This window comes from Maylandia zebra, linkage group LG4, assembly GCF_041146795.1.
Source record: "Maylandia zebra isolate NMK-2024a linkage group LG4, Mzebra_GT3a, whole genome shotgun sequence".
In the NCBI taxonomy this organism is placed as follows: domain Eukaryota; kingdom Metazoa; phylum Chordata; class Actinopteri; order Cichliformes; family Cichlidae; genus Maylandia; species Maylandia zebra.
In genome coordinates, this window is record NC_135170.1 from 27,060,356 (window position 1) to 27,087,705 (window position 27,350).

General features: G+C 38.4%; 1 protein-coding gene across 1 annotated transcript; it reads left to right on the forward strand.

The window, feature by feature from the left end:
• Window positions 1–5,535: 5,535 nt before the first annotated feature.
• Window positions 5,536–27,350, forward strand: shisa9b (shisa family member 9b). The gene is made up of 4 exons (XM_004552198.3): window positions 5,536–6,355; window positions 8,536–8,642; window positions 21,096–21,227; window positions 22,835–27,350. Exons 1-4 carry the CDS (start codon window positions 5,847–5,849, stop codon window positions 23,212–23,214), a joined length of 1,128 nt encoding a protein of 375 aa, XP_004552255.1. The 5' UTR covers window positions 5,536–5,846; the 3' UTR covers window positions 23,215–27,350.

The following is a 27,350-nucleotide window of genomic DNA, read 5'->3' on the forward strand; positions in this document are numbered from 1 at the left end:
TAAACGATGAGGCGCTCTCCCTGTTCATTAGCTAGGTGTCTCAAAATAACTGCCTAAATACCGTAGCTGCCTAATGGCTGAGGAAATTTGGTGGTAACTGCATTTTACATAAATGACTTTAAAGGACTATATTACCAGGTTGTCCTAAAAACTCCCTGAAAAGCCTTCAGCTGATCAAAAGTGCAGCAGTGAGATTATTGACAGGGATTAGAAAAACAGAGCGTATCCTGGTTTCTATTCACCGGCTCCCTGTTGAATCCAGAATCACATTTAAAATTGTTCTCCTCACATACAAGGTTTTGAGTAATCAGGCCCCATTTTCTCTTAAAGACTTCGTAGTACCATATCACCTCAACAGAGCACTTTGCTCTAAGACTGCTGGTTTATTTGTTGTTCCTAGAATGGGAGGCAGAGTCTTAAGCTTTTAGGCCCCTCTTTTGGTGAACCAGCTCCCAGTTTGGATTTGGGAGTCAGACATCCTCTCCACTTTGAAGTTAAGTAGGCTTAAAATCTTCCCTTTTGATAAAGCATATAGTTAGGCCTGGATTAGGTGACCCTGAATCCTCCCTTAGTTATGCTGCAATAGGCCTTTCCTTACCCTTGTTACCCAAGTTCTAATATTTCTAAAGCACCTTGAGGTGAATGCTGTGGCACTATATAAATGAATTGAATTGAACTAAACTGTTAATGTTGATGTTTTGTTGTATGGTTTACCTTTTTTAATTAGCACATTTCACTTCATACAATAATACAGTAAATTAAATAATTAATAGTTACTGATTGCCAATAAAAGGCATATATGTTAAAATGAAACTTTTACAAGATTTTCAGAAAACTTGACCCCTGACCTTCAGGTCAAAGTCACTGAAATCCAAACTCACCTGAGATTTTTTGTAGATGCACCTATGGCATCAATTTGAAACTCTTACTATGTTCTGCCCACATTGCCCACATGCCCAGCAGGGTGTCAGCAATACCCAGTCAGCCTTTTATGGCATAGGGGTAAAAACCAAGTTACAAGTGCAAAGGACCAAATGTGGATCCACTTCACTCTGGATAGTACACTTTGGAAATCTCAACCTGTTTAACCTGATCAAAGGACTGATGTTAAAATGACATGTAAAAGAAGAGATAAATATAGATGCCTGAAGAAGAGAATAGAACTAACCTGAAGTGACAAAACAAGAAGCTGTAAGGGAAACAACTCAAATGTCACAGAAAGGTATGAAGTATGAATATGCAGATAACTGAAATAACATCAAAACCAATTAAACATGCTGTGACACTGCTGCTGACACTGAATGTAAGTGCTAATGTTATTCTCCACGTGTTTCTTTTACAGATCTGACACAACCACGCGCTACCTCACCTGATCTTTCCCTCTAATCGAGAGACTTGGCTACGTGCTGAAAGAATACAACAGAGACATAAAGCCTTGCCTTAGTCAAGCTAAAGTGTATGCGTACAGTATCTATATTCTTTGATAATTATAACATGCAAACAGGTGACAAACTAAAGGAGAAACCAAACTACAGTGTGAAAGCCTATTGTAAGGATTGTAAGATGTCTCAACACCTTACAATCTACCTTTGCATTAAGGCTTCCAGTCTTCCAAAAGAATGATTCAGTGTTTTGATGATGGCTTTGAAGAATGCAGTCTAACATGTGTGTTCAGTTGGCTTGAAATCTGGTTAGCATATAATTCACATCATTTTCATACTAATCAACAGTGTAATCATTCAGTGAACCCTACAAAAAGAGATGGTCAATGTAGTGAACAGCAGAGACCTTTCTCCGAATGACCTAGAGGCCTCACTGTAGGGGTCAGTCATCTGGGGCTATACCATTTTCTTATTCCAAATTGGATGACAGTTGTGATCACTGCCTGTGCTTATGGACTCTTACATGATATGCATTTAGGGAGCTAACCAAATTCAAACACGGAACTCCGGAGTTTCCTCAATTACACCTGCAGCTGCAAAAAGAGCTCTAACAAATTTAAGTAGTTCCAAGAACGCCCCAGTTAAGCCTTAAAATGCAGAAAAGCGTTAGCTTTTGCTTTAAAAAAGTGCGTATGCATGAAAGATAGGAGAGGAACCAAGATGCTGAGAGAAAGTGAAGCCTATTTGGGCCTGGATTGTTAAGCGCAGTCTGAGTTCAGGTCAGCGGGGGAGTAGGAACAATTGTGTTTGGGCACGGCACATGGTACAAGGAACCCATGCCAAGTGTGAGTACACCCCTTAGTGTTCCCCACACAAACACACCCACTTGTCAAGAATATGGTGGAGGATGATTCATCTGACCACATATCTCTGTTCACACCTCTCTGTAGACCTGTGCCTCTCACAAGTGCATTCATCTTCATAATGAGGGATTCATTATCAGTTGCAATAGTAGAGTTGCAATCCAACTCTAAATGCACTGACGCCTAAGGACTAGTTGCTCTTCTCTTCTACCTCACTTATCACCAAGGCACGAGCACCACAGTCATTTCTGCCTTCACGGAGACGTCACTGTTCCTATTAAAAAAATTACCAAGTTGTCCAGTCTTCGTGACTCCTGCCATCTCAATGCAAAATCAGAATCAAATAGATCTCGTTAGCCAATTTTATACATGTTACAGCGTGCTACGCCATGCAGTGCATCTTAGTGGAACCGTCTCCAATTCGTGTGTTTCTTGACAACTTTGTTAAGGTTCTCAATTGTAATTTGTCATCTAATTGGCCATTTTTTTTACAATACTGAAGTGTTAAAGGTTTTCCTGAGACACAGGTTTCATTAAAGATGGTACAACATATGGATATGACAACATATAGCACAGTATAGTTCCTTTTCTTCGTATGACAAATAACAGACTAGCACTAAATATTGATCCATTCCATTCTTTGCCACTTATCCTTACCAGAGTTGCAGGGTGGCTGGAGTCCATCCAAGTTACCAAATATTGATAATTTTATGAAAACATGCAATCACTGCAAATTAATTCCTCCAACAATCTGACTTATAGTAACTCCTTAATAAGTGGTTCTACAAGGAGACAAAATTAATACTAGTACTACTGCTAATAACAATAAACACCATAATTGCAGTGAATAAATGCATAAGCCCTTTTTGTGCCTTTTATTTCCTCTTGATTTACACAGATGTCATGGTGTGGCATATATAAATATTTAGTTTAACTATTGTATCACAGCACTACTATTGTTATGAGCAACATATGGTGAGAATATTGTATTGTCCCAACTGTACTGTAGAAATCACAGTATGCATACAGGTGGTTCATAGTTCCCTTTAGGGCAATCCCCACCAGCAGACTGTAACAGCAGTCAGCGACAGTCGCATTACTCAGTTGGAACAAAACAGGATTACACTGAAATCCCCCACCGTGCGAGCATTTCATTAAGCACGCTCCCGTCAGAGTGGAATTATAACCGCCGCGTTTGCCCACCTGTTCCCACCCAAAACACAGCACAGGGTGACTAACTCTCTGGCAAAGATTTACCTGCCAGAGTCATGCAGTTTTCATATGGCAGCTTCATGGTGCAAATTGCTAGAATTTATGAAGAGCATGTTTGATTTCTGTAGAGCAATCCTGTAGAAATCCATTAGTTGTTAATGCTTTAAAATAAAAACCTTTACTGCTAAAGCCCCTTCATTAAAGATTGTGTTATTTTGTAATGGTACATCGTGTCATTTCCTCTATTCATTCATTATCTACTCGAGCTTAGTCTGAGAGTTGAAATTTTAAACTATGTGCCACTTGCTAAAAACAAACAAACAAACAAAACAAAACAGCGATAACACAGCAGATGTCAAAAATTAATTGAACAGACTAATAAACACTAAAGCTTTAGCATTTACTTTGTGGTACTCTTTATTAGGACATATATCAAAACACTTTAGACCCAAACAAACAATAATTTTCTAGACTGAATTTATAAGCAGATTTTTTTTTAAATCACTTGGTTGTTAAATTCTTTAGTGAGCCATCTACTTAAAGAAGGTGTAAAGAAAAAACTAAAACAACAAAAAAAGTGTCACCATCATCAAAAAAAAATACAAACTGATGGGGGGGGAATAAAGAGCAATAAAACTAGAATGTGCTTTTTTCACTGAGCATTAATGTAGCATTTTAAACTTCACAGGAATACATAGATACGAATTTATTATCTGGAGTTGATCTGGTCCTTATAAAACTTCATTGCCTGCACTTTGTTGGAACTCTGAAGATTCATCCCTGGGGACTGTGTATAACTATTTATAGTAAACTTTAAAGATTCACAAAGACAAGCAAAAACTCTTCTGACAGCCAACTGTAAATACAAGTAGCCTTCCATACCTAAGATGATTCAACATCAAACAAGAGGAGTGAGAATTCTCAAGTGGCAGATGGTATGCCTCCTTTCACTAATCATAAGTTTAGATGAAACGATTTGTCTAAAAATAATTTGCCACATTCTTTTTTTTGCAGCTCCATACTTGTCGAGACTCATTCATCGTCCTTTTGATTAGTAATCAATAGCTGAGGTCAACAAATGGTAAATTTTTTTTTTATGATAAAACAGGTTATAATGTTTATTAAAATAAAATGTTTATTAAAAGTGCTTTAATCTTAAATTCAGGTCCAAAAGCTGGATGGAGTTTTACACCTATCAGATAGAAGATAAATTCTCCACAACACACACCCTGAATGATAGTTTTCACTTGTGTTACAATCGTGTGGGAGAAGCGACAATAACAGAGGGCAGGAGGGTTACCGCTCTAATTAAAACTGCTAAAATTAAACGTTTTCTCCTTGGATAGACTTCGAGGAAATGAAAACTTCTGAGATTTATTAGAACCTCATTTGTGTGTTGATGAAAATGATTTAAATCTAATTTCTCATGCATGATTTCTGGGACTCTTTTGTCATTGATCAAATGACATTTTTTTCGTGGTGCAACTTGAAAGGTCACGGCTGTTTCAACATGACCTTACGCCTAAACAAGAAAGAGGTTTGAATGGATGCCATCACTTTTTTAATCAGAACTGTCGACTAAACAATGTAACACACTCTGTGTATCATTTATCTTTATGGACAAAATAAAATTGACTGTGAAAAGCTACTTGTTTTAATTCTTTCATATACAGAATATTGTGTAGATTTTTTACACTGGCTGAGCTTCCCTGAAAACGTATTTACTTTATGATTTCTCATTAACCATCAATCATTGCACTGCTGTGCAGACATCACTAAGTTGCTCAATAATAACACCGTTTGCTTCTACACATCAAAGCCCTGCCAACTAAACTTGGAAATGACTGCTTGGAATGACTGTTTTTTTGGTTGATGTGGATCACGAATTGTAGCCTACAGACGATTTTACGACACAACCCGATAATAATGGGCTGTCACGGCTTGTAATTAGCGCTATTGCACATCGCTCTCTCTTTCTCCCATTGGCTCTCTCCCTTCTCTCGCTCTCTCCCCCAATTCACATGCTCACAGGGTCCTTTGCGTTGTCTTTCTCCCACTCTCTCTGTCTCTGACGGCTTTGTGGAGTGGAGCAGCCTCAGAGGTGTGTGACACCCTCCAGCGCAGCCAGGGGCACAGCTTCGGTGATGCTCTCCAACTATTTACTACTATAAGCGACCCTTTGGGTGTCTGAACTGCTTTTTCCACAACAATCGTTTTGCTGTTGTTGTTAAAGGAAAGAAAAAAGTACAGAGTGGCATATTGTTTTTACGCATGGAGGTTGGAATCAGCCTTTTCCCGATTACGCATGGCTGTATCTCATCTCCTTGGAAGATGCTTGCGAGTTTGTGAGAGCGCGCCAGGGCGTCAAGCAGGGCGGAATAAGTGAGCAATGATGCGGGGCACTGAGCTGCTGCTCGGTTACTTTCTGGTGAAAGTTATGGTGTGCGATGCGGAGGGCGAACCCGGTCAAACTATCGATGACTATATTATACCCGGATTTAACGACTCAATGGAGGCTGAGATTGGAGTCACGGAGACCCCACACGTGGAGGACAAGTGCCGTGGCTACTACGACGTGATGGGCCAGTGGGATCCGCCGTTCGTGTGCAGGACGGGCAGCTACCTGTACTGCTGCGGCACCTGTGGCTTCAGGTTCTGCTGCGCGTTTAAAAGCTCCCGACTGGACCAGACCACCTGTAAGAACTACGACACCCCACCGTGGATGATGACAGGGCGACCTCCGCCAAAAGTGGACGTAGCGCTCGAGTCCGCGAAGGATAAAACCAACCTCATTGTTTATGTCATATGCGGGGTCGTGGCCATTATGGCACTGATAGGGATTTTCACCAAGCTTGGTTTGGAAAAGACGCAGCGTCCACACAGAGAAAACATGTCAAGGTGAGCTACAAATGTAATAACTTTTGGTTCTGCTGGATTACAGTTTCTGACTTTTTGTTTTGTTTTTAATCTGTCTAAATATTTAAAAGCCCCCAAGTTAGACAAATTCCGTCAGTATGGAAAGAATGTTCCAACTTTATATCAAGAACGAGTCAAAGCAACAGGTTGTTTTATTTTTATATGGACATTGATTCTGTTTAAATACACGCTAAATGAGTCTTATCAACCCGAGGTAGCGCACGGACTTTAGAAACATCTTCCTCATTCTTAAGTCTGCTAATGTTATAAAGCAGAATATAAAGCTGAATGTTAGCTTTTTGGTCTTTATCTATAGAGAGATTGAAGATGGTAAATACAAAAAAATGGATATAATCTATATTGGGTTTGGAAAACTAGGTCTCTGCCTATTTTCAGTACATTACAACTGAAACCAAGCCGGTGACCTATAATGGGACTTATGCCTTGCATCATTATTTGCTTGCAGTATTTACAGCTTTTCAATCAAACACAAACACATGCAGGGCTGATGCTCTATATATACTCACAGTGATTTTGCACTAAAGGAAGAACGACCTTCTGAGAGACTTAAGGAGCAGTCCAGGATATCACCATCAGCGAACCGCTTGTGTCTGTTTACACCTATGTTTGTTGATGACTTTTCAACACAAATGTATCCCATTAAATCTATGTTTTATTGGAAGTACACTCTTGACTTACAAGGTAATCTGTAAGCCTCAACTGAATCAATCCTTCTACCCAATTTGTAGAAATTTCCTTAAAGAGAACAATAGGAAAGAGGTGAGGTCATAGTAACCTTTACTAAATTCTGATTGAGAATGAGTCTAAGTGGATTTTACTGTAAGATTTAATGCAATTCACAATTTTTTTCATGCGTCATAATTGCAAGAGGCAGACCACCCTAAAAACATAGTTACTCCATTTATGAGTACCACAGACAAATAGCTATTTAAAAGAAATTAGGAAAAAAACCCCTCAATGCCTCAATTAGTCAAAATCCATGCATGTGTATAGCTCGTAAAATCTCGAGTATTTTTTTTTTAACAACAACGTAATCTTCACTTTATCTCCCACTACAAGTGTGCTTGTGTATCTGTCTGCAAAGACCCTGTCCTCTGCATGTATGTTTGACAGCTACAGAGGCAGCGCTAGTATTCTTTTCACTTTGTGAGTCTATTTGTGTATTCATGGAAAAACATGGTCCTGGAGACTGCAGCAGGAACTACCACAAGAGTTGTGAGAAGTGTGAGATGTGTTTGAGGACAGAATTGCTGATGTGAAAACATCACATCCATAAATATCATCAAGGTTTAGAGGTTTGTAGTTAAAATCAAACTAGGTGTATAACGATTCTCCAAGCCAACAGCTGTAGAGAGTAAGGTGCATTTAGTTTAATTTAATGGAGAGCAGCAGATATTTTCTGTTAAGACCTCCCTCACATCTATCAGTGCAGCATGTGTTTGTTTACAATAAAATGACACAAATAGTTCTGTTATTTTCAAGAATGAAAAAAAAAAATCAAGATAGAGAGAGAAGATCAAATCCCATCTCCTTTCTCACCTCTGCACAGCAGGGCAGTCACGCTGTGAAATGAGTGCGAATGTTACAGAAATAGTTAGATGCAACCCTCCCCAATACACTGCTGGAAAGGTGTGTGTGTGAAGATATTCGACCTTCTGACAAGCAGTGTTGACAACCTAACTCCAAGCCCTGATGACATCTGGTTTATGCCAAACAAGGACTAAGACTTAAAAGAGAAAAATTCTGCATGTGGGATGTAACGTGTGGAAGCTTTAAGGAAGCAAACATGGTCTAAAGATTTGCTTTCAAGATATGATCCAGTGTTTTAACTCTTCAAGAACTAAAAGTTGGAATGACTTAGCCTCAGTTATTTTTCAGTCTGTCTCTTGAGAGTAGTGTTGCAGATGTTTAGAAGAGCAACAATCACTGGCTGCAATATTTCTTAAAACTGCAGAAACAAAGCCTGCGACCTTAGTACTGTGAATTGTCTCCTGAAAAGTTGATGAAAACCATTTTTGCAACTTTAACCCCAAGTAGATTTGGCTATGGATTATATAACATGTTAAACAGATCTTTACTTATATTTTATTTTTGCACGTATTTCATGTATGTGTTCATATTCACATTCTTCATCTTTTCAGAGCTCTTGCACATGTGATCCGCCATCCTGCCTCAGAACATACAGACGACGCTGGACTCGGTCAGCACTATGAGAACATACAAACCAGACTCACAACTAACAGTTTCCGTAAGTAGCCGCATACATATCTACTTACATGCACATACATATCATAGGACCATACATGTTTGGACAGAGACAATGTTTTTCTAATTTTGGTTCTGCACATTACCTCAGTGGATTTTAAATGAAACAACTCAGATGTAGTTGAAGGGCATTCTTTCAGTTTTATTTAGTGTATTGAACAAAAAGATGATATGAAATAAAAAATGTGAGGAACTAAAAGATTTTGAACACAATCCCTTCTTTTCAGGGGCTCAAAAGAAATTGGACAAATTAGACAACTGAAAATAAAATGTTCATTTCTAATACTTGGTTGAAAACCCTTTGTTGCCAATGACAGCCTGAAGTCTTGATCTCATGGCCTTGCCAGGCCTTTACTGTAGTGGCTTTCAGTTCCTCTTTGTTTGTGGGCTTTCTATCCAAAGTTTAGTCTTCAACAAGTGAAACACATGCTCCATTGGGTTAAGATCAGGTGACTGACTTGAATATTCAAGAATATTCCACTTCTTTGCTTTAAAAAACTCCCGGGTTGCTTTGGCTGTATGTTTTGGGTCAGTCCATCTGTATTATGAAATGCCACCCAATCAATTTGAGTGCATTTAGTTGGATTTGAGCAGACAGTATGTTTCTGAGCACCTCAGAATTCATTTGGCTGCTTCTGTCCTGTGTCACATCATCAATAAACACTAGTGTCCCAGTGCCACTGGCAGCCACGCACGCCCAAACCATCACACTGCCTCTGCAGTATTTTACTCTTCCACACCTTCTCCATACTTTTTTCTTGCCATCCTTCTGGTAGAGGTTGATCTTGGTTTCTAAGAATGTTTTTCCAGAGCCGTGCTGGATTTTTAATATATATATTTTTTAATATTTTAATTTTTAATATTTTTTTTTTAGGAAAGTCCAATCTGGGTTTTCTATTCTTGAGGTTTATAAGTGGCTTCTACCTGACAGTAAACCCCCTGTATTTTCTGTTCATGATAAACTTGGATATCGATATGCCTATCCTCTGGAGAATGTTGTTCTCTTGGTTGGCTGTTGTAAAGGAGTTTCTCTTCACAACAATCTACCATTGTTGTCTTCTGTGGACGTCCAGGTCTTTTGAGTTCACCAGTGCTCTCTTAGATTTCCATCCATCCATTCGCTTCCGCTTATCCTTTTCAGGGTCGCGGGGGGTGCTGGAGCCTATCCCAGCTGTCATAGGGCGAAAGGCGGGGTACAACCTGGACAGGTCGCCAGTCTGTCGCAGGGCTAACACATAGGGACAGACAACCATTCACACTCGCATTCACACCTAGTGACAATTTGAATTATCCAATTAACCTATCCCCACAAGCTGCATGTCTTTGGATGATGGGAGGAAGCCGGAGTACCCGGAGAGAACCCACGCAAACACGGGGAGAACATGCAAACTCCACACAGAAAGACCCCGGCCTGATGGTGGAATTGAACTCAGGACCTTCTTGCTGTGCGGCACCTTAGATTTGTCCACTCCTAATACAGTAGCAATTTGTCAGATGGGTTTTTTCTGTTTTTGCAGCTCAAGGATGGCTTGTCTCACTTTGCATGGAGAGCTCCTTTGACTGCATCTTGTCTGTTCACAGCAAAATTTTCCAAATGCAAGCACCACACCTCAAATCAACTCCACGCTTTTTATCTGCTCAATTGATAATGACATAAAAAAGGAGTTGCCCACACCTGCCTATGAAATAGCCTTTGAGTCAACTGTCCAAATACTTTGGTCCCTGTAAAAAGAGGGTGGCACAAATTAAGGAGCTAAAACTCCTAAAACCTTCATCCAATTTCAAAAGCGGATACCTCCAAAGGAAAGCTAAGAGTCTACAAATTATGTACATGTCCATTATATACTATAATTGAAATATGTTTCAGTAAACAGTTAAAAAAAATTTAATTTGTGTCAGTGTCAGTATCTGAGCACACAGGATGGATGGGTAATATCTGTTAACTCATGTTGCCATCATAAGCTTTTAATTCTAGTAAATTCCCACTTTCAGCGACTAATTGCTTTGTACCACAAAGCTCACCCTCGAAGGTCTTAACTGTTTCAAATACAAATATGAAACTGTGAGCTTTGTATGTTTTTTGTTTTCTTTTTGGCCTAAATGTGCGGAACCGGAAGTATCGGAAGCAGGGGGGAAAAAAAATCCCATATCCTCAAGCCTGGCGAACATATTAGTCATACCCTCATACTGACAACCTTGAGCTCTTCCGTTGCCAAAACATATTGTATGCCACGGCCATTATATTGCACCGTGATTCTTTCATTCGTCAGCACCAACGCCTACACACACCCACAAATGCACGCAGACAGAAAGGAGTTCTTATTAATGCTAACCTGCTTACTGCCAACCTACTTTCTGCCTCAACAGCTACAGCCAGTAAAGGTCTCTTTGCACCCCCACGCCCCAACGAGATGGATAATTATGGCAAATGCCATTGTAATAAAAAAGGTTTTACAGACACAGTCAAACAGCACTCATTTTTGAAAAGCTGCTACAGCCAGACATCTGACTTTTAAAAAGTAAATTCCAAACTCTTAACTTAGGATAAACACTGACATGATACTGATTAGGTCCAATATTATACAGTATATACTGGGAAGTATGAGTTAGAGGTAAAAGAAATAACATGATTTAAGCTAGGTTCTGATTCAAATAAAGAATGAGGGATGCTCTGCCATTTTATGGTAAATGGTTCTCTTAATTAAAAAAAAAAAATTCAGGTGGAAATAAAAATCACCAGTTTGTTAATTTATCATTAATGAGGCCCAGACACTTGCACTTTCTCAGTAGAATTTACGGGCGCAGAAAGTGCACCCTTATTATTTTGCAAGGGTTTCTAATTAGTGAAAACATGAATTCTGTGATTAGAAAGAAAATCTTTTAGGTCTTAGCACATACTTGTCAACTTTAAGATGTTGAGACATAAATCCAAGATGATCACAGATGAGTGATGAATATTAATAAATGTTCTCATTCATTTTTAGATGACAAACAGAGAGAGGGTCTGGAGGACTTTACAAGCACGAGTTAAATCTCTTTAAATCTCTGTAAAGCCTCAACTACAAAATAAATGCCAGAAAATTCTCCTTTTTAAACTAGAGTGCTTACTGAACCTTATGAAAAAATATATAATATAATATGCTACATATGGCATTTTTGTGCAATTTATTGCTTTATAATGTGTTGTGCAATTTATTTCATTTTTTTGTGAAAAAAAAATCACATTGTTGATTGTAGACATCGCAAAAACTTACACAAAAACTAATGTATCAAACATAATACACTTGGCATTACAGAGTTAAAATATAGTATAATAGCAGCAATCAGGTGTATTAAAAGGCTGAAGAAATGTTATGCAATCACACCAATCATGCTAATATTGCTAACACAAGACCGCTGTGCGTGATGTGTCACGTACAAGTGTATTTTTATACATCAGTGCATTCATACAATTTCAAGGCAGAAGGGGATTTTTGAAACTGAAGTGAGATGTCTGCATTCACAGGACAAATAACTAACCAACCAAACAAAGCAAAACAAAGAAACAACAAAAGCGCTAATACGATTTGTGTTTATTCAGTTAGTCTCTACTTTTTAACTATATTGAGGAGAAGACGGTTGCAGCTTTTATTTTGTGACCTTGCACATGCCATTTCAGAGCACAGCAGCTTAGAAATTTATGACAAGGACTCTGTGTAATTGAGGTGGCAACAGAAGAGTCATGATTGTTTTCTTGACAGCAAACCCTGGAAGGTTACATGAGGTGAGGTGGTATTTTTTGACACATGTACCCATCTTGTACAGCTGTGGTTTCTAGTGGCATGCCCAAGCCACTGTATTTTACAGATAGAGGTGTAAATCTCCGTAGGATACCCGTCTTTATCTGCTGCCTGTCAAAGATAATAGAAATCTGTTAAACTGGGCTATGAGCTCTTATTCTCCTTAAGACACCAGCAACACTGTCTTTATGACAAGGGCTTCTTTGGCTACCGGGACTATCATATCTTTGTCCTGCTGGACATCCGAGTACATGGGGGTAATTGTGAAGAGTGGCCTCTTTTTACTCCAGGCAGTCAGCCAGTGAGAACAAAGTCTCCACTCAGTGCCAACACTCCACTGGTGCATGACAGCCCATTTCCTCATTTTCAGATAGAAATGTATTTCAGCAGCATTACTTATGACAGCAGCTGAGAAACAGCTACCAAATGTAGAGTGTACCTATAGTTATATTTCCGCCTGCCACATGCTGTACTCTGAAACTCGTAGAGAAGGCTCAAAGAAGATGATTACTATGTGACTACATAGTGACCTGAAAAATTATTTGGATGGTGAGAGAAAGTTCAGTTGTGGATTCTCACTTATAGCTGACTGGCCAATACTCTGAGGAGCATTGCCATTATGAGATTAATATGAGCTTAATATGATCTTAAAGTGCAGAATCTAAAGTACACATGATGGGGTAAACCATTATATTGTAATAACTGTTGAGGAATTATTTCTTTATTTATATAATTGTTTTTATATAATATAATAATTTATCATGAATCCTTTGCAGCCAGTGATTGCATAAAATCTGATGTTGTTTTCAAGGATTTTACTTTGGATTTCTCTGCAGACCATTAACAAATATTACATTTCCTGGCCTTGAATCTTTCAGGTTGCTTCTGCAGTATATTTTGGGTTCCTCATTCGTACTGTGACACACATTCCAGTCAACTTTACTGCATCCGGCAAAAATAATAGCTTTTCAGAGCATTTCCAAATTCATGGAGCTGCACCTGTCTTCCATCGCATCAGTAAACACCTGTGACTCACTGGCATAGGAAACTATACATAGCCATGCATCACGTAGTCCGTTTTCCATATTTTTCCCCTAGTTCCTGTACAGGTTGATCTTTGCTGCATCTGTCCTAAGAATGTTGCTTCAGAGTTTTGCAGATGTTTATGCACATTTTATTTACTAAGTTTAATCTGGATTTTCTTGAGAATTATGAAATTTTCTTGCAACCTGGGGTGAGTCCTCTGTATTGGCACTCATAAAGTCATCTCTTTATAGTAGAGTCAAATATAGTGAGTCTTGTTTGCTGTCTTTTCTTTACAATGGAAAGGATTCCACACTTACTTACTTACTTACGTACCAGTCTCTGTGTGAATCTCTTGTTTATGTTGCTGAGCTCAGTTTTTTTTAAAATAACAAATTATTACATTCAAATTGATTGTTGGAGATTTAATAAAAAATATAAGCGAGGAAGCATTGAAAAACACGAGCGGTTATAATTTACAGTAAGCAAACTTTTTTTGTAAAAAGTTTGTTTTACAACTTTTATTGTAAATAAAAAATCTCTTTAAGATACAAAAACCATTCCTAAATTAAATTAATGTTAGAACACACTTCAGTTGTAAAACATCACCAGTTTTCACAGGTACACTGGTGGATAGGATGTCCCAAGTATACTCTAGAACTTATCAGTCTCTGTGTGTATCCAGGCTGTCTTAATTGCTTTTGTCTTTTGATGTAATCCCAGACTGATTCCATGATGTTGAGCTCAGGCGTTGTGTGGGCCATACCATCTGCTGCAGCACTCCTTGTTCTTGTCGTCACTGAATATAGAGCTTCATAATTTTGGCTGTGGGTTTGTGGTTGGTGCTGTCTTGATGCAAAATGCAGTTGGGACCAATAAAATGTTTCTCTGATTACATAATATGATACCTAAACTTCCTCAACCTTTTGCACAGCACTATATGTACTTAAATGTTAAGAAAACTAACAAAAGTTAACTAACTTTTAACTTCACCATGTTTTCAATATCTGAGTTTGTACAAAGTTTTTTAATGCCTTTAGTTAAAAAAACAAAACAAAAAAAAACAATGAAGCTTTGTACACTAAGTAATCCTCACTTAATAATTATCAGACTAAACCATACTCGTTGGCCAATTTATTAGGTCAGTCTTCTTAGTATTAGACCCCCTTTTGACTTCACAACTGCTTTATTCTTCTTGGCACATACTCAACAAGGTGCTGGAAACATTCCTCAGTGATTCTGGTCTATATTAACATGACGGCATCCCACAGTTGCTGCAAATTTGTCAGCTGCATATTTATGATGCAAATCTCCCACTCCATCATATCCCAAAGGTGCTCTTTTAAAGATTTGGTTAAGTACAGTTAACTCATTGTCATGCTCAATAAACCAGTTTGAGGTGATCTGAGCTTTGTAATATGAAGTATTATCCTGCTGGAACATGGGTACACGGTGGTCATAAAGGGATTGGCACGGTCAGCAGCAATACTGAAATAGGCTGTGGCATTTACATGTTGTTCCGTTGGTACTAAGGGGCCAAAACTACACCAAGAAAATATGTCCTATACCATTACTCCACCAGCAGCAGACTGAACTATTGATATGAGGCATGGTGAATCAATGTTTGACTGGTAGTTACACTAAATTCTGATCCTGCCATTCAAATCTCACAATAGCAATCAAGATTCATCATATCAGGCAACATTTTCCCATCTTCTGTTGTTCAGTTTTGATGATCCTGTGTGAATTGTAGCCTCAGTTTCCTGTTCTTAACTGACCATTTCCAGTGTGGTTCTCTGCTGCTGTAGCTTATCCACTTCAATGTTCAACATTTGTGTTGTGCGGTCAGAAGTGCTCTTCTGCATCTTGGTTGTAATGATTGGCATATGAGCTGCTATTTGGAGGTCAGGTTGTACTCACAGTGTCTACATGCCTAAATGAAAACTGCTGCTCAAATTTGATCAAGTAATTTACACAAATGTTTAAATACATAAACTGAAATAAATATATAAATGTGTTTGGTAATTCAAATTTTCATAAATCTGGTAGAAACGTCAAGATATTCAATCAGAAAGAAATTAATATTTTCATTACCAACTTGAAAGTAGGGTGCCTGTAAATAAGAGCAAAACTTCTCCTTGTACCATTTATTCCGGGGCATACAGCTCCCAAAATACTCTCTTAAATCTTTTATGAGTTCCAGGGAGGTGTCTGTGTCTGGAGTGTTAACTCACTTATTTCCCGCATCAACCATTGAGTCTTTAACCTTACAACTCTTCAGAAGTGGCCTACTTTCCACCAGCAGCTGACACAGAAGCCGTGACTACAACAACAGTGCAAGCTCAAATGGCACTCAATCAGAGTAAAATATGCAATAAAGAGGAAGATAATCAATAGTACACACCAGTACATCAGTTTAATGATGCTGAGTTTGGAATCCTGAAAAAGACATCAGATGCTAAAAAAAAAAATCAGCTCCCAGTTTCAATTTTAGTGTCCATTTTTCAAGAGGAAATTTGATTTACTCGAGACCTCCAGACACAGAAAAGATCAAATGTTTATGACAAATGTTGAAATGACAGTTTTACCAAAGCATTCAGAGTATGGGAATTAAAATATTTACTCTCAGTGGTCTCTGCCTTTAAGCAGATACCTAGACTTTGACCTTGGCTGGAGTATCAGATAAACAGAAGTCAGGTGAAACAGCTCAAATGGTATCACTTACAAACTTGCCTGAGACTGTGGCCCAACAAATGAGGGCATGGACAGTTTTCCACAGATAATAGCTTATCCAAAAGAAAATTGCACTACATGGAACTATATTTAATTGAGGAATGTCATTTAACATGTATGTCAAAGAGTAAACCGATTGCTTTTATTAAAAGTAAAGTAACTTCTGGGTATGAAAGCAAAAGTTCTAATCCATGAGATTTAACAAGATCAGGCTGAATGAGAGCCTCTGTGGCTGGCCCACTTACAACAACTGTATGAAACTGAAACAGGTCAATAAGCTCAGAAAAAAAGTATGACAGCAATTTAAACCAGACAGATTTAATGTAGGGATTTGATTAAATGTATTAACGTTTTGACTATTTTTACCAGCAGTGACTATGTGGCTGGACTTTCTTCCACTGTTTCACTGTTTTCTCTTCATGACCAAACCAGGTCTTGGTGACGTTAAAGGTAGCAGGAAGCATGGCACAGTCCGTTTAAAGCGTTTATACTCCATCGATCCATAGAGACCGAGAGAATATTTATTTGCATATATGGACAACTATGAATTATGAAGCATGTACATGAAGCATATGGACAGACAAAACAAGACACAAACTACAGGATGGCCATTATACTGTAGTTTTACTTTAACACCAGGGTCTCATGATGTAATAATACCTGCTAAGCCCATGAAAAAACATTTTTTTAAAAAGAACACCTTGGGGGAAAAATTTATTCCGGTTATTAAAACAACTTGAAATGGGACCATCTGGTGTTTTCAGTTTTCAAGGTAGGGGAGACAAATATAAATAAATACATAAATGCATACATACATAAATAATCTGCCTCATAGGATTTTAAGGTGCAAAAAACAAAGTCATGTCAGCTTGAAACAGGAACCCATCCATTCCTGCATCCATCTATCCATCCACCAGCTCCTCCCCAGGACCCTGAATTTGATAAGCAGAATTAATAGAGGAACATCCCGTAAAAATAAAATAGGCTAGTTGTTAAGCTGGCCCGAGATAGTGAATAACTGAAACAGGACCAGGTTTCTGTCTTGTAGAACCTTTTCTTCCTCCCCTTATTTTACAGATGGTCAATATGGTTGTCTTCACTTGGACAATGGTATTTGAGACCTCGTGCTCTTTTGTGATGTGTTTGAGAGCCTGTCATTTGAGTCATCACACAGAACAGTGGTTTCTTTTTTCTTTTACCAAGAAAAGATCATTTTAACGGCATCTACAATGTTGGCTGCCGACAGCTTCGCAGTCCTCCCTCCTACCTACATCCTCACCCTCACCACCAACACTGATGTTTTCCGTTTTCACGTCTTCAGGACCAGTCCATGATTGATCATGTTCCATTGTGTATTTCTATTCAGGGACAGTTTTACTGCACCAGCAGTGTGTTTGGAGTCATTGGCATGGTGAAAAGTGAAGAAACTGCATCAGATCTTTTCCAAATGGTAATATATGATGGATCAAAATCTGATGATAGTTTTCTGCGTTCATAATTCCAGCATATCCCCCAACAGCTAAACCTTGACAGAGCCTCCACCGCAGCTGCAGACGCTCACTGTTGTACGTCTCTCCTGACTTGTTTTGTACACTTTGAAAAAAACAAAGTCATGTCAGCTTGGAACAGGAACCCATATATCCATCCATAGGCTCTAGCCCTCCTATGACCCCAAATTTGAGAAGATTGGTACATTTGGATTCATCACTCTATTAGACTTGTCACCACTAATGTTTTGACCTCCACTTTTTCAGTTTCCTTAAAAATATTGAGGACATACTGTACAGGAAATTACTTGTTTCTTCCTTGCTGCTGATAAAAAAGTGCCAAACGACTGAAAGAAAAGACCATTTAAAATTCTTTGCTAAGTTATCTGCTATGGACACATTCAATACCATGTCATTTCTTGACTTAGGTGTCTTTCTTATGCCTGAATGATTCATAAGTCAGTGTTAACTGGCTTCACTAACAGTAAAAACAGTGACTTGAAAATGAGCAGGTACAAGGACTGGACTGTCAACTCACATCTCTACTGAAGTCTCCTGCTCAGACCATGACCTTAAACCTCTAATTCATAGGTTGAGGGTCACATATTGATTTGTATTGATTTGTTTCCACTGACTTTATTGGACTCTTATGTCATGCTGTCATCCTGATGCTCATTTTGTTGAAAAATTTGACCACACTGACAAAGACAAAAACGGAAATATAACTGTTTCCTGTTTCAATTAGCTTTGCAAGTACAAAATATTGTTTTTTTGTTACCTTTTGCCTTTTTGAATATTTTTAGTTAACTAAAAACTTTTTTTACAACTAGTTTTAATTTTTTAGTTCTGTTTTAGTGAACTACTGTAAAATGTCCTTGATCACAGATGATCTTTAGTTTTTATTGAACTGAATAAGTTAAGTCCCAGGAAAGGAAAGCTTGATATATAGATATTTTTATAATATAACGACCACTGTGGCACCACTAATCCTTTGCTATTTAAAATCCCCAAATCTGTTCGTACTAATTATACCCTCCCCTTGTCTATGGTGAAGTATCTGTTGCAGCTGTCCTCTGCATCATTTCATGAGACAGCATTGATAATTTGAGACTTTCTGAATTAATTAGCACAGTAATAAAGTTTCTTGCTGACCAGTGGGGAATAGGAGCCTAATTAACCCATTTTCTGTATTAATGATCTGTTTTTATGAGATGTATTCTAGACCAATGGGGCTAAAGGAATCATTGCATTTTAAACTTTGTAAACTTAAATAAATATAATAAACAAACATTTAATTAAAACTGTCCACAACATGTACAACCATAAGCATGTTGATATCTCTACTCAGATTCAACACAGCACACAGCGCAGTCCTCAAACAGCCGGCTGTGAATTGGTACGTTCTCCAATCTAAAGTAGGAGTAGACACTCTGAACATCTGTTTGCTCTGTCATGCCAGTAGGCAGGGGGCCAGTCTATCTGCTGTGCACCCCTTAATTTACCAGATGTCTACTATACGATTAGGATGGTTTTACAAAGAGCAGTTCAGCTCTACAGCTGGCCCCCCAAGAAAAGGCTACTTAAAGGAAAGTGACACTAGCAGGTCAAAGAAAACACTTCATGTTTTAGCCTATATGTTCACATCTGGACAGTTGATTTGTTTTTTGGAAGTTTGACATCACTGAACATCACTAGCTGACTGAGACACGACTAAATAAGTGAATAAAATACAAAAATTTCATTCATAAAACCTGAAGCATAAACTTTGTGCACAGACTATACCACACTGCAAACCATAAAGCTCAAAAAAGCACTGCGGAAACATGATCAAGTACCTTTTAAAGTAGCCATGCCCCTAACTCTAGTATCAAAATCACCCCCTCTAGTGTTGTTATGAAGGAAGAAGCTATCCATGGAGACGTGTCTGTGAAGGTTCTCAGTCAACCAGGTCATTGTAGTCTAAGGGGCTTGGAAAGAAAAGCATCTGGACTTCTTTAAGTTTCCTTGAAGACGTTTGACCTCTCATCTGAGAAGCTTCTTCAGTTCTAAGAGCAACTGGTGGAGAGTCCCAGATTTTAAACCCTATGGGAGTGTCCCCTGTTGATTCTCTACCTAATCACACGAGCCAGGGCGCGAAAATGGGTGTGGGTCACAATCAGCCAAGTTTTCAGGTGAAACCTGGCCCCACCCTATCATGTGATTTACTGAGGTCAAATGGCCCAGGATGTGAGTGGGCGTTAAGGCGTCTGGGAAGGGATCTCATAAGTGGATTATAGATGGCCGACAGTTGGTGTTGTAAGCCACCGCCTCTGTTCAAAGATGGTCGCTCACAGTGGACATAGATGGCTTCTTTCACTCCTCTTTTGGGGCTCTCCACCTGTTGCTCTTAGAACTGAAGAAGCTTCTTGGATGAGAGGTGAAACGTCTTCAAGGAAACTTAAAGAAGTCCAGACACTTTTCTTTCCAAGCTCCTTCGACTATCCATAGAGACCAAAACAAAACACTTTTGGATTGAGCTGTCTGTCTGTAAGGACTAATTTGCTATTTATTTAATAGCATGGCCACTAGAGGAATTGCAGTTTCTAGTACTAGTACACTTGAATTAAACATACTCTGAAAAAAACCCAACATTTGTAATTTCTGTTTCATATTTATGTCAAAATATGTCGAAAGAGCTAATGCGTGTAGCAAAAGCAAAGTTACTTATTATCAGTGATAAGATCAAACCTAGCCACTAGCCCGTCTTCAGTTAGCACAGAACACAAAAGCTAAGCTGCTAATAAAAACTTAAAAACCTGCACATCACTCCTGTTTTTGTTCCCCGACACTGATTCTAAATTTCATTTGACGGCAATATTGAAATGTTATTATTTACATGTAAATTACATCCATGGCAAGGCATTATGGAATCTTATTTTCCCAGCAGTTGGTCCTCTGTAAACACCTGATCAGGGTCTTTTGACTGTTTCACACACACTTGTTTTAAATCCAAAGTCAACCATACTTTTGAGGTTGTAGCGCCTCAACTTTAGATCAGCCCCTCTCAGCTAATCAGCTCACCTGAATCAGTAGTTCGTTTCAAACGGCTGCAATGCGCTCACATAGATAGGCTTGTATTTCCTTAATCTGTTCCATTATTGCATTAATTTTTGCCTATAGCTCAGAGCAAATGCATGTATGGAAGAATGAAGAAATGGAAGGCCCGCATGATCGACTGCATGCTTGTAGAAATGTACATTTTTTTAATGTCTATTTCATCCATGAAACTGTGTGTTTTGAAAACTGCTACAGTAATAAAGCTATTGTGTTATTATGACTCATTTTAAATTTGTTGACATCTTGCTTACAAATGCACTTAAAGAGGAAACTGTAATTCAGTTTCTGCATTAATAACTATTGATTGCCCTTCTTTAGAGAGCAACCAGATGAACAATGCAGCTCATGTACCAACTCTGGTAAGTCAGCCATATCCAGGTGTGGGACCAATAATCAGCCCATATGAGGACCCAAAGGATCTCAACAAGTACACCACACTCAAGGCTGTGGGTAAGAGGTTGTTTATCACAAACCAAAAAAACATATGGTGAAAAAGCACTTGAAATTCATTGTTTGATTTTATTAGGTAGGATCTTACATCAGATATAAATGCAATTTGCATAATTAATGAGGATTTCCCTGGATCTATAATGAGTGTCAGGGTGAGTGAGCTGAAACAATCTGTCATATGAGTAACCATGAGGGCAAGTTCAGAAGTTAATGAGGCAAAGATTTTGGATGAAAATCTTCATTAAATATTCTTTGGCATTTCAATAAAAGTGTTAAAAGTTGCTCATATCAACAGACAGAAAAGAGTAAGATGACATCTCTCTCTTTTTAGTTTAACATCAACAATTTATCTAATACATCTAGCTTTTCTTATTTGATTATTATCTACATGCCAAGGATACTACTTACATAATACAGCGGTAAAACTTTACAAGTGCTTTTTTGTTATTATAAAGGAGAATAGTTGGTTTGAATCTCTATCAAGTCTCTTGCTGTCAGAAATCCTTGTGATTTAATCCACCGTCCATCAATGCCAACAGCGAGGGGAACTGAAAGATTATTTATAGAAGCAAGTTTGTTGTTCTTCTCATGGGCTAATTTTGGAAAGTCTACAGCCAGTTCCTGGACAAGCAGCACTTTAAACAAGAAATGATAGAAGCTGTCAAAATAGTACTACTTAGAAACGTGGCTAAAAATATCTTTTTAAATATCTTTTGACATGCTTTTAATGTCAGGGTAAAGAAAAGAAAATCACTTCTCAGTTCCACTTTAAGTAACAATATTGTAGTGGTATGTATTTAGCAAGTATCTTTTATTGTTCGATTGGTGTGTTCATATATCCTCAAGAGCAATAAACTCCAACTTCAAAACCTCAGTTTTGAAATGTATTGTTCCCACTGTATTATATTAACCTTATCAGTAATCTGAATGAACTATAGTTAACCAACTACTTATCACATTGATTACTGAAGGAAAAAATAATTCCAAACAAATAGTCCTAATTTGACCCGATCACATCCAAGTCTCTAGTGATGGTATTTGTAGATCTGTGCATAATGCTATTAACACAGAAGTGCAATGCTTTATTTAGATTCCATTGAAATCAATTGGCTCTGTTTGACGGACCTGAGCATGGGAGAGATGACAGCTATCAGCATGCGTGAAACGAGGTCCAATCACTGCTCGCAGTCTTTGTGATGGCACAAGCAGCTGATGCTTCTTCGCCGCTAATCCACTGAAGTGCCGTCAAACGAACTTATCATTAGGGAGCAAATCTTAGCAAATGAGAGCAGGAACAGGAGACAATCAAGAGCAATCAAAACAAAAATGAATGAGGGGATGGTGATGTGATGCATCTTGTGTGCACACAAGAGGCTCTGTGGTCCGAATATATGAGCTATAATGAGCTACAATGATTTGTGTTTCACTGGTGCAAGGATATGCTTGTGTGTGTGTCTGTGCCAATTACAGCATCACTTTTGCCAAATCAAAGATTTCTTTCTGTATATATTTATTGTTTTAGTAAACAATGTCTAATATATGATGATGACACAAACGCACACACTTTTTGCTACAATAAATCTCTTGTTTATTTTTGTGTTTATTAGCGGAGAAAGCTAATGACAGCTTTCACAACAACCGTCGACAAGTGATTGAGATGACAGCCAAAGGTAGCCTTCCAATGGAAGGTGTGGATATGGAGCCAGAGCCGAGCAATCCTTACAGCCCTCCCAGACAGCTGTCAAAGCAGAATGGACACAAGTATAAAAGCTCCAAGAGCCACAGCTCCCAGTCACTGTACTACAGCGCCAGCAGTGCTCCCAGTCCAGGCGTGCTAAGATCCTGGGAAAGCAAGGACACACTGGGACTCCGACAGAGCTATGGCCCAAAGAAACTCTGCATCACAGAAAAGGAGCTGGACACCATTCGCTACATGCCTCCACAACCATACTATGTCACTAACAGCAAGACAGAAGTGACAGTATGAACGACTGCCTAATCGTCAGGCTTATAATGAGTCTGCAGACTCCAGATGTAGTTACAGGAAAGCAGTGTGAACTGTAGTATGTGGCTCTGTCTTTGTAATGGATAACATTTATGACACTGTCACGAGGTGAAGTGTACTTTGACAGGACTCTGTATCTAACACCGTGCCTCAGATGGGCACTGTAATGAATATTTTGTGTTTAATATTCACATAATCAAACTGCTAAAGTTACATAACTTATAGTACAGTGATGAGATGTGACACATTAAGTACTATCGCCAGTATCTACTGAAAGGACCTTAAAATAAAAGCGTATTATGTAACTTCTATTAAGAAAAAAACAAAAAAAAAAAAGAGGTTTATGTTTATCTAATCAGAGTGGAATAGCCTGTGGTTGGTGGGATCTTTATGAAATGCTTCACTAGATAATGAATAGTGTTTAAAAATGTTGGGAACTGTTCATGTGTTAAGAGTACGGATTAATATCCAGTGGCAGTTGGACCAATTGCAGGGACCAGGGTTTGTATTTTCAGTCTATACAAATCTGTACCATACTCTGAATATGAGATAATCTAAAACCTCACATGAGACTAAATATCTCTAAAGTCCAACTTAAGGACTTATTCACACAGGCACAGAAACCCTGGCAGCTGGAGTTTTCCAGAGAAAACTGTGTATTCCCCAACCAGCTGTTGACTGGTGAAATTGGTCACAAAAAAGGATGCTGCTCTGGACACCTCTCTGCAAATGCTTTGACCTCTAGCCGATTGTTGCAGTTACCCGTATTTTGCATGAAATACACCGACTTGCCTGGAAACGATTACTATACTTTGAGCTGTAGTGAAATTTGAAAATGTCTGAAACTGGAAACGGATGATAATAACCTTCAAAGTTGAACCTAATTGCTGCAAAAAAAAAGGTGTTTCAAGAGGCGCAACTTTTACTTTAAATGCGAAGGGTCTCCATTTAAAATTTGCATTGCTCTTTTCACAGTTTCACAGACAAGCCGGCATCTTCCGTGCAAACTACAGGATTTTAGTGCCAAATCAAAAACTTCTTTGTGGCAAATTCTACACTCGCAACAGCTAGCAACCTCTAGCAGCTTCATTTCCTCATCGCAAAATACAAACTTTTCCCTAGTAGCCAGGTGATCACTGTCTGATCTCAAGGCTTACATGAAAGAGGTTTTAGCAATTGATTTTATAGTGACTGCCAGCAACCGCTCACCAACCAGCTGGAGAACTTTTTTCCTAGCAAACAGTGGGAGCCCTTTGGGACTGGGGCAAGATAATAGCTGTACTTATTTAAAAGGAAAAACAATCAGAAACAAGAGCACTCAGAGAGCGTAACTCCAGCTTGATCTGATTTTCACCAGAATTAAATTAGCTTGAGCTATTATTGGTATCTGCTATCAAACACCATTTGAACATGATATCTTGAAAATTGTGGATGCCAGACTGCCAAACATACCTTACATACTAGATCCCTTCACGGGGAGAATCAATCTGTTTCCAAAATCCCGTCTATTTTCAAAAGCTGTGTTTGTTGATAAAGCATAGATGAATCAGTTTGTAAAAGTGTTGATGTTTACTTAAATGACTTAAGACTCATTTAAATTTGACGTAGTTTCCCTTTTTAAAGTTGTGGTTGTCTTACTTTGAAAGAAAACCATGTCAATACTGACGTACAACTTGGAGAAACATTCAGTAGCTGTGGCGTAATCAAACCAGTGTTGTCATGGTGTAATAGACCCTCATGCGGTATCAGTATGTGTGATTATCCTAGAAAATCTTGTACTTGAAAACCCAGCATTAGAGCGGAAACTGGTTTTATTCTTAGTAATGTATTATGCTCCCAACAAAAGTAATTTAAATGTTTGCATTATAGTTGAACCTTTTGGGTTTTTTAACATGTTATTTTTGTGACTTAAATCCCAATTTTGACATTTAAAGAATGTACGTGGTATGGATAGTCTAAATACAAGTGATATTAGTTGACTGTTAGAGGCCAATAATAAATCAGAATGAATGTAAAATTCTTGTGAAGCAATGTAAGTGGGTATTCAAAGGTGTTTTTGAACTACAATGAAATATTCCAAGTCAGGTCTGAATCAATAGGAACATTTTTGCCATACACTGAATTTTTTTTCTTTACCGTACATGGCAAAAGGTTTTTAATAAACAGGGTTTTCAGGTGCCGTTGATCATTTGTTACGCTGAATTCACAGCCAAGCAATACAAAAGGACATTCACGCCTGCCTCCATGCAAGTCTTACTCATGCATTTGACTATTTGAGGTAGCTGAGGACAGGGATGTTCTCAGAGCTGCCACACAAGTGGGAAGTGGGAACTGCTAGTGTAAAGATATATTTATGTCTTCTCGAGTCCACATCTTACCAAACAAAAAATATAACAAGGCCAGAAAATATGCATATTGTTGTGTTTTGGTAGTTGTTCGTATTGTCACACACTTCCAATCAAACTTTATGCACTATTTTCCATTACACATATCTAGTGGGCTGAACTAGCTTATCATGTCACCTTATTAATCAACTGTGTCAGCAATCACCTGATCTGATAATCACAGTATTCAAAGGTCAGTTGAGATTTTTAATCAATACTGAGTAGTCACAATCTTTGACTATTCTTGTTTCGTGAATGTTTTATTACCTCGTCAATACTGTTTAAATCACTTACTGTATATTTAACTACAGCACATCACATTTAATCATGAAGCTCTACTGTTATACTGCCAGTTAAAGCATAATGTGACCAGTACACATCTGGACTGCAGCATTGGTAAAGATTAAAAGAACGCTCCTATGAACAGTGTTGTTCACAATGATAACTGCAATTTGTTTGATCGCTGTTTTTTCATTATCATAAGATGCATTTGAGTACCTATTTTATCTTTTATCTGTCATGTGTTATGTACAGTACAGGGTTACTTTGTTTTTAAAAAATGAACTTTTTCTTGAAGTGGTTAACATGTACTGGGAAGTTTCTGAGCAACTCGTTGAACGTTTTCCATATGTTATTTTTGTGTTGTGAACTGCAGTTCCCATGTTGTTGGTGCCCTGCAAAACCTTGAATCCAGTAATGTTTCACTGTGGTTCAAGGTTCATGACAGTGTCCTTGTATGTGCAACTGCTCTAATGTTCATACAAGATTTCTACAAGACAGCACAGGCACACATGTACAATAATCACCTGTAGTTAAGCCTAAGTCACACACGCCTGGAGATCTGTCAGTGACCACCTGACAACCTGCTGTTACTGAATGAAAATATTTATTCCCCGACCATTTGGTGAGTGGTTGTTGGATGTTTCTGACAGTCACTAGGTGAAATTGGTTACAAAGACTGCCTAGTCTGCAAATATTTGCCAACTACTCAAAAAACTGTATGAAACTTGAAAAAGTGCACAGCAAATTAAAAACTGAAACGGAGTACTTTGCCTTCAAAGTAAAAGTTGTACCGGTTTTAGCCAATAGTCACAACTTTTACTCACTGAAAGTGAACAATTGGCAGACATTTGTAGATAAGTTGACATCTTCCTCCCACACTATGAGTGACCGCGGCAAACTGCTAGCAACCAAAAGCGACTCTCAATGACCTCCAGTGAGCGCTATCCTTCCTATCAATGGAAGGTTGCCAGAGGGTCATTGACTGGACTCTAGGCCTGTTCGACTGGGGCTTTAATAGACTTCACTAACATTCCAGGAACAAATGTAATAAAATTTACACATTAAACATTTTATAACTTGTTTTCTCATTGACTTTTTCTTTTGCAATAGGAAGACAGTCACCTGACATATGGTAGGGCCTACTGTGGCAGCACTAAAAGTGACGAGCACATAATCACAGAAACATTTCTAGAGCGCTCAGTTGACAGTAGCAGTTTTGGTGCTTTAAAAACACGCACACACTGTCACACATTGTGTCTTTTTGTTCCTAATTTATACTTGTCCCCTCTCCACACACACACACACACACACACGCGCGCACACACACGCGCACACACACGCACCCCTCTCAAACACCACACCAGATGGTATCATAACACAGAAGAACCTTTGAGGTATGTCAAAAGACCACTTTGATATCACACATTGCAGTTTTTGGGACCTTCTGTTAAA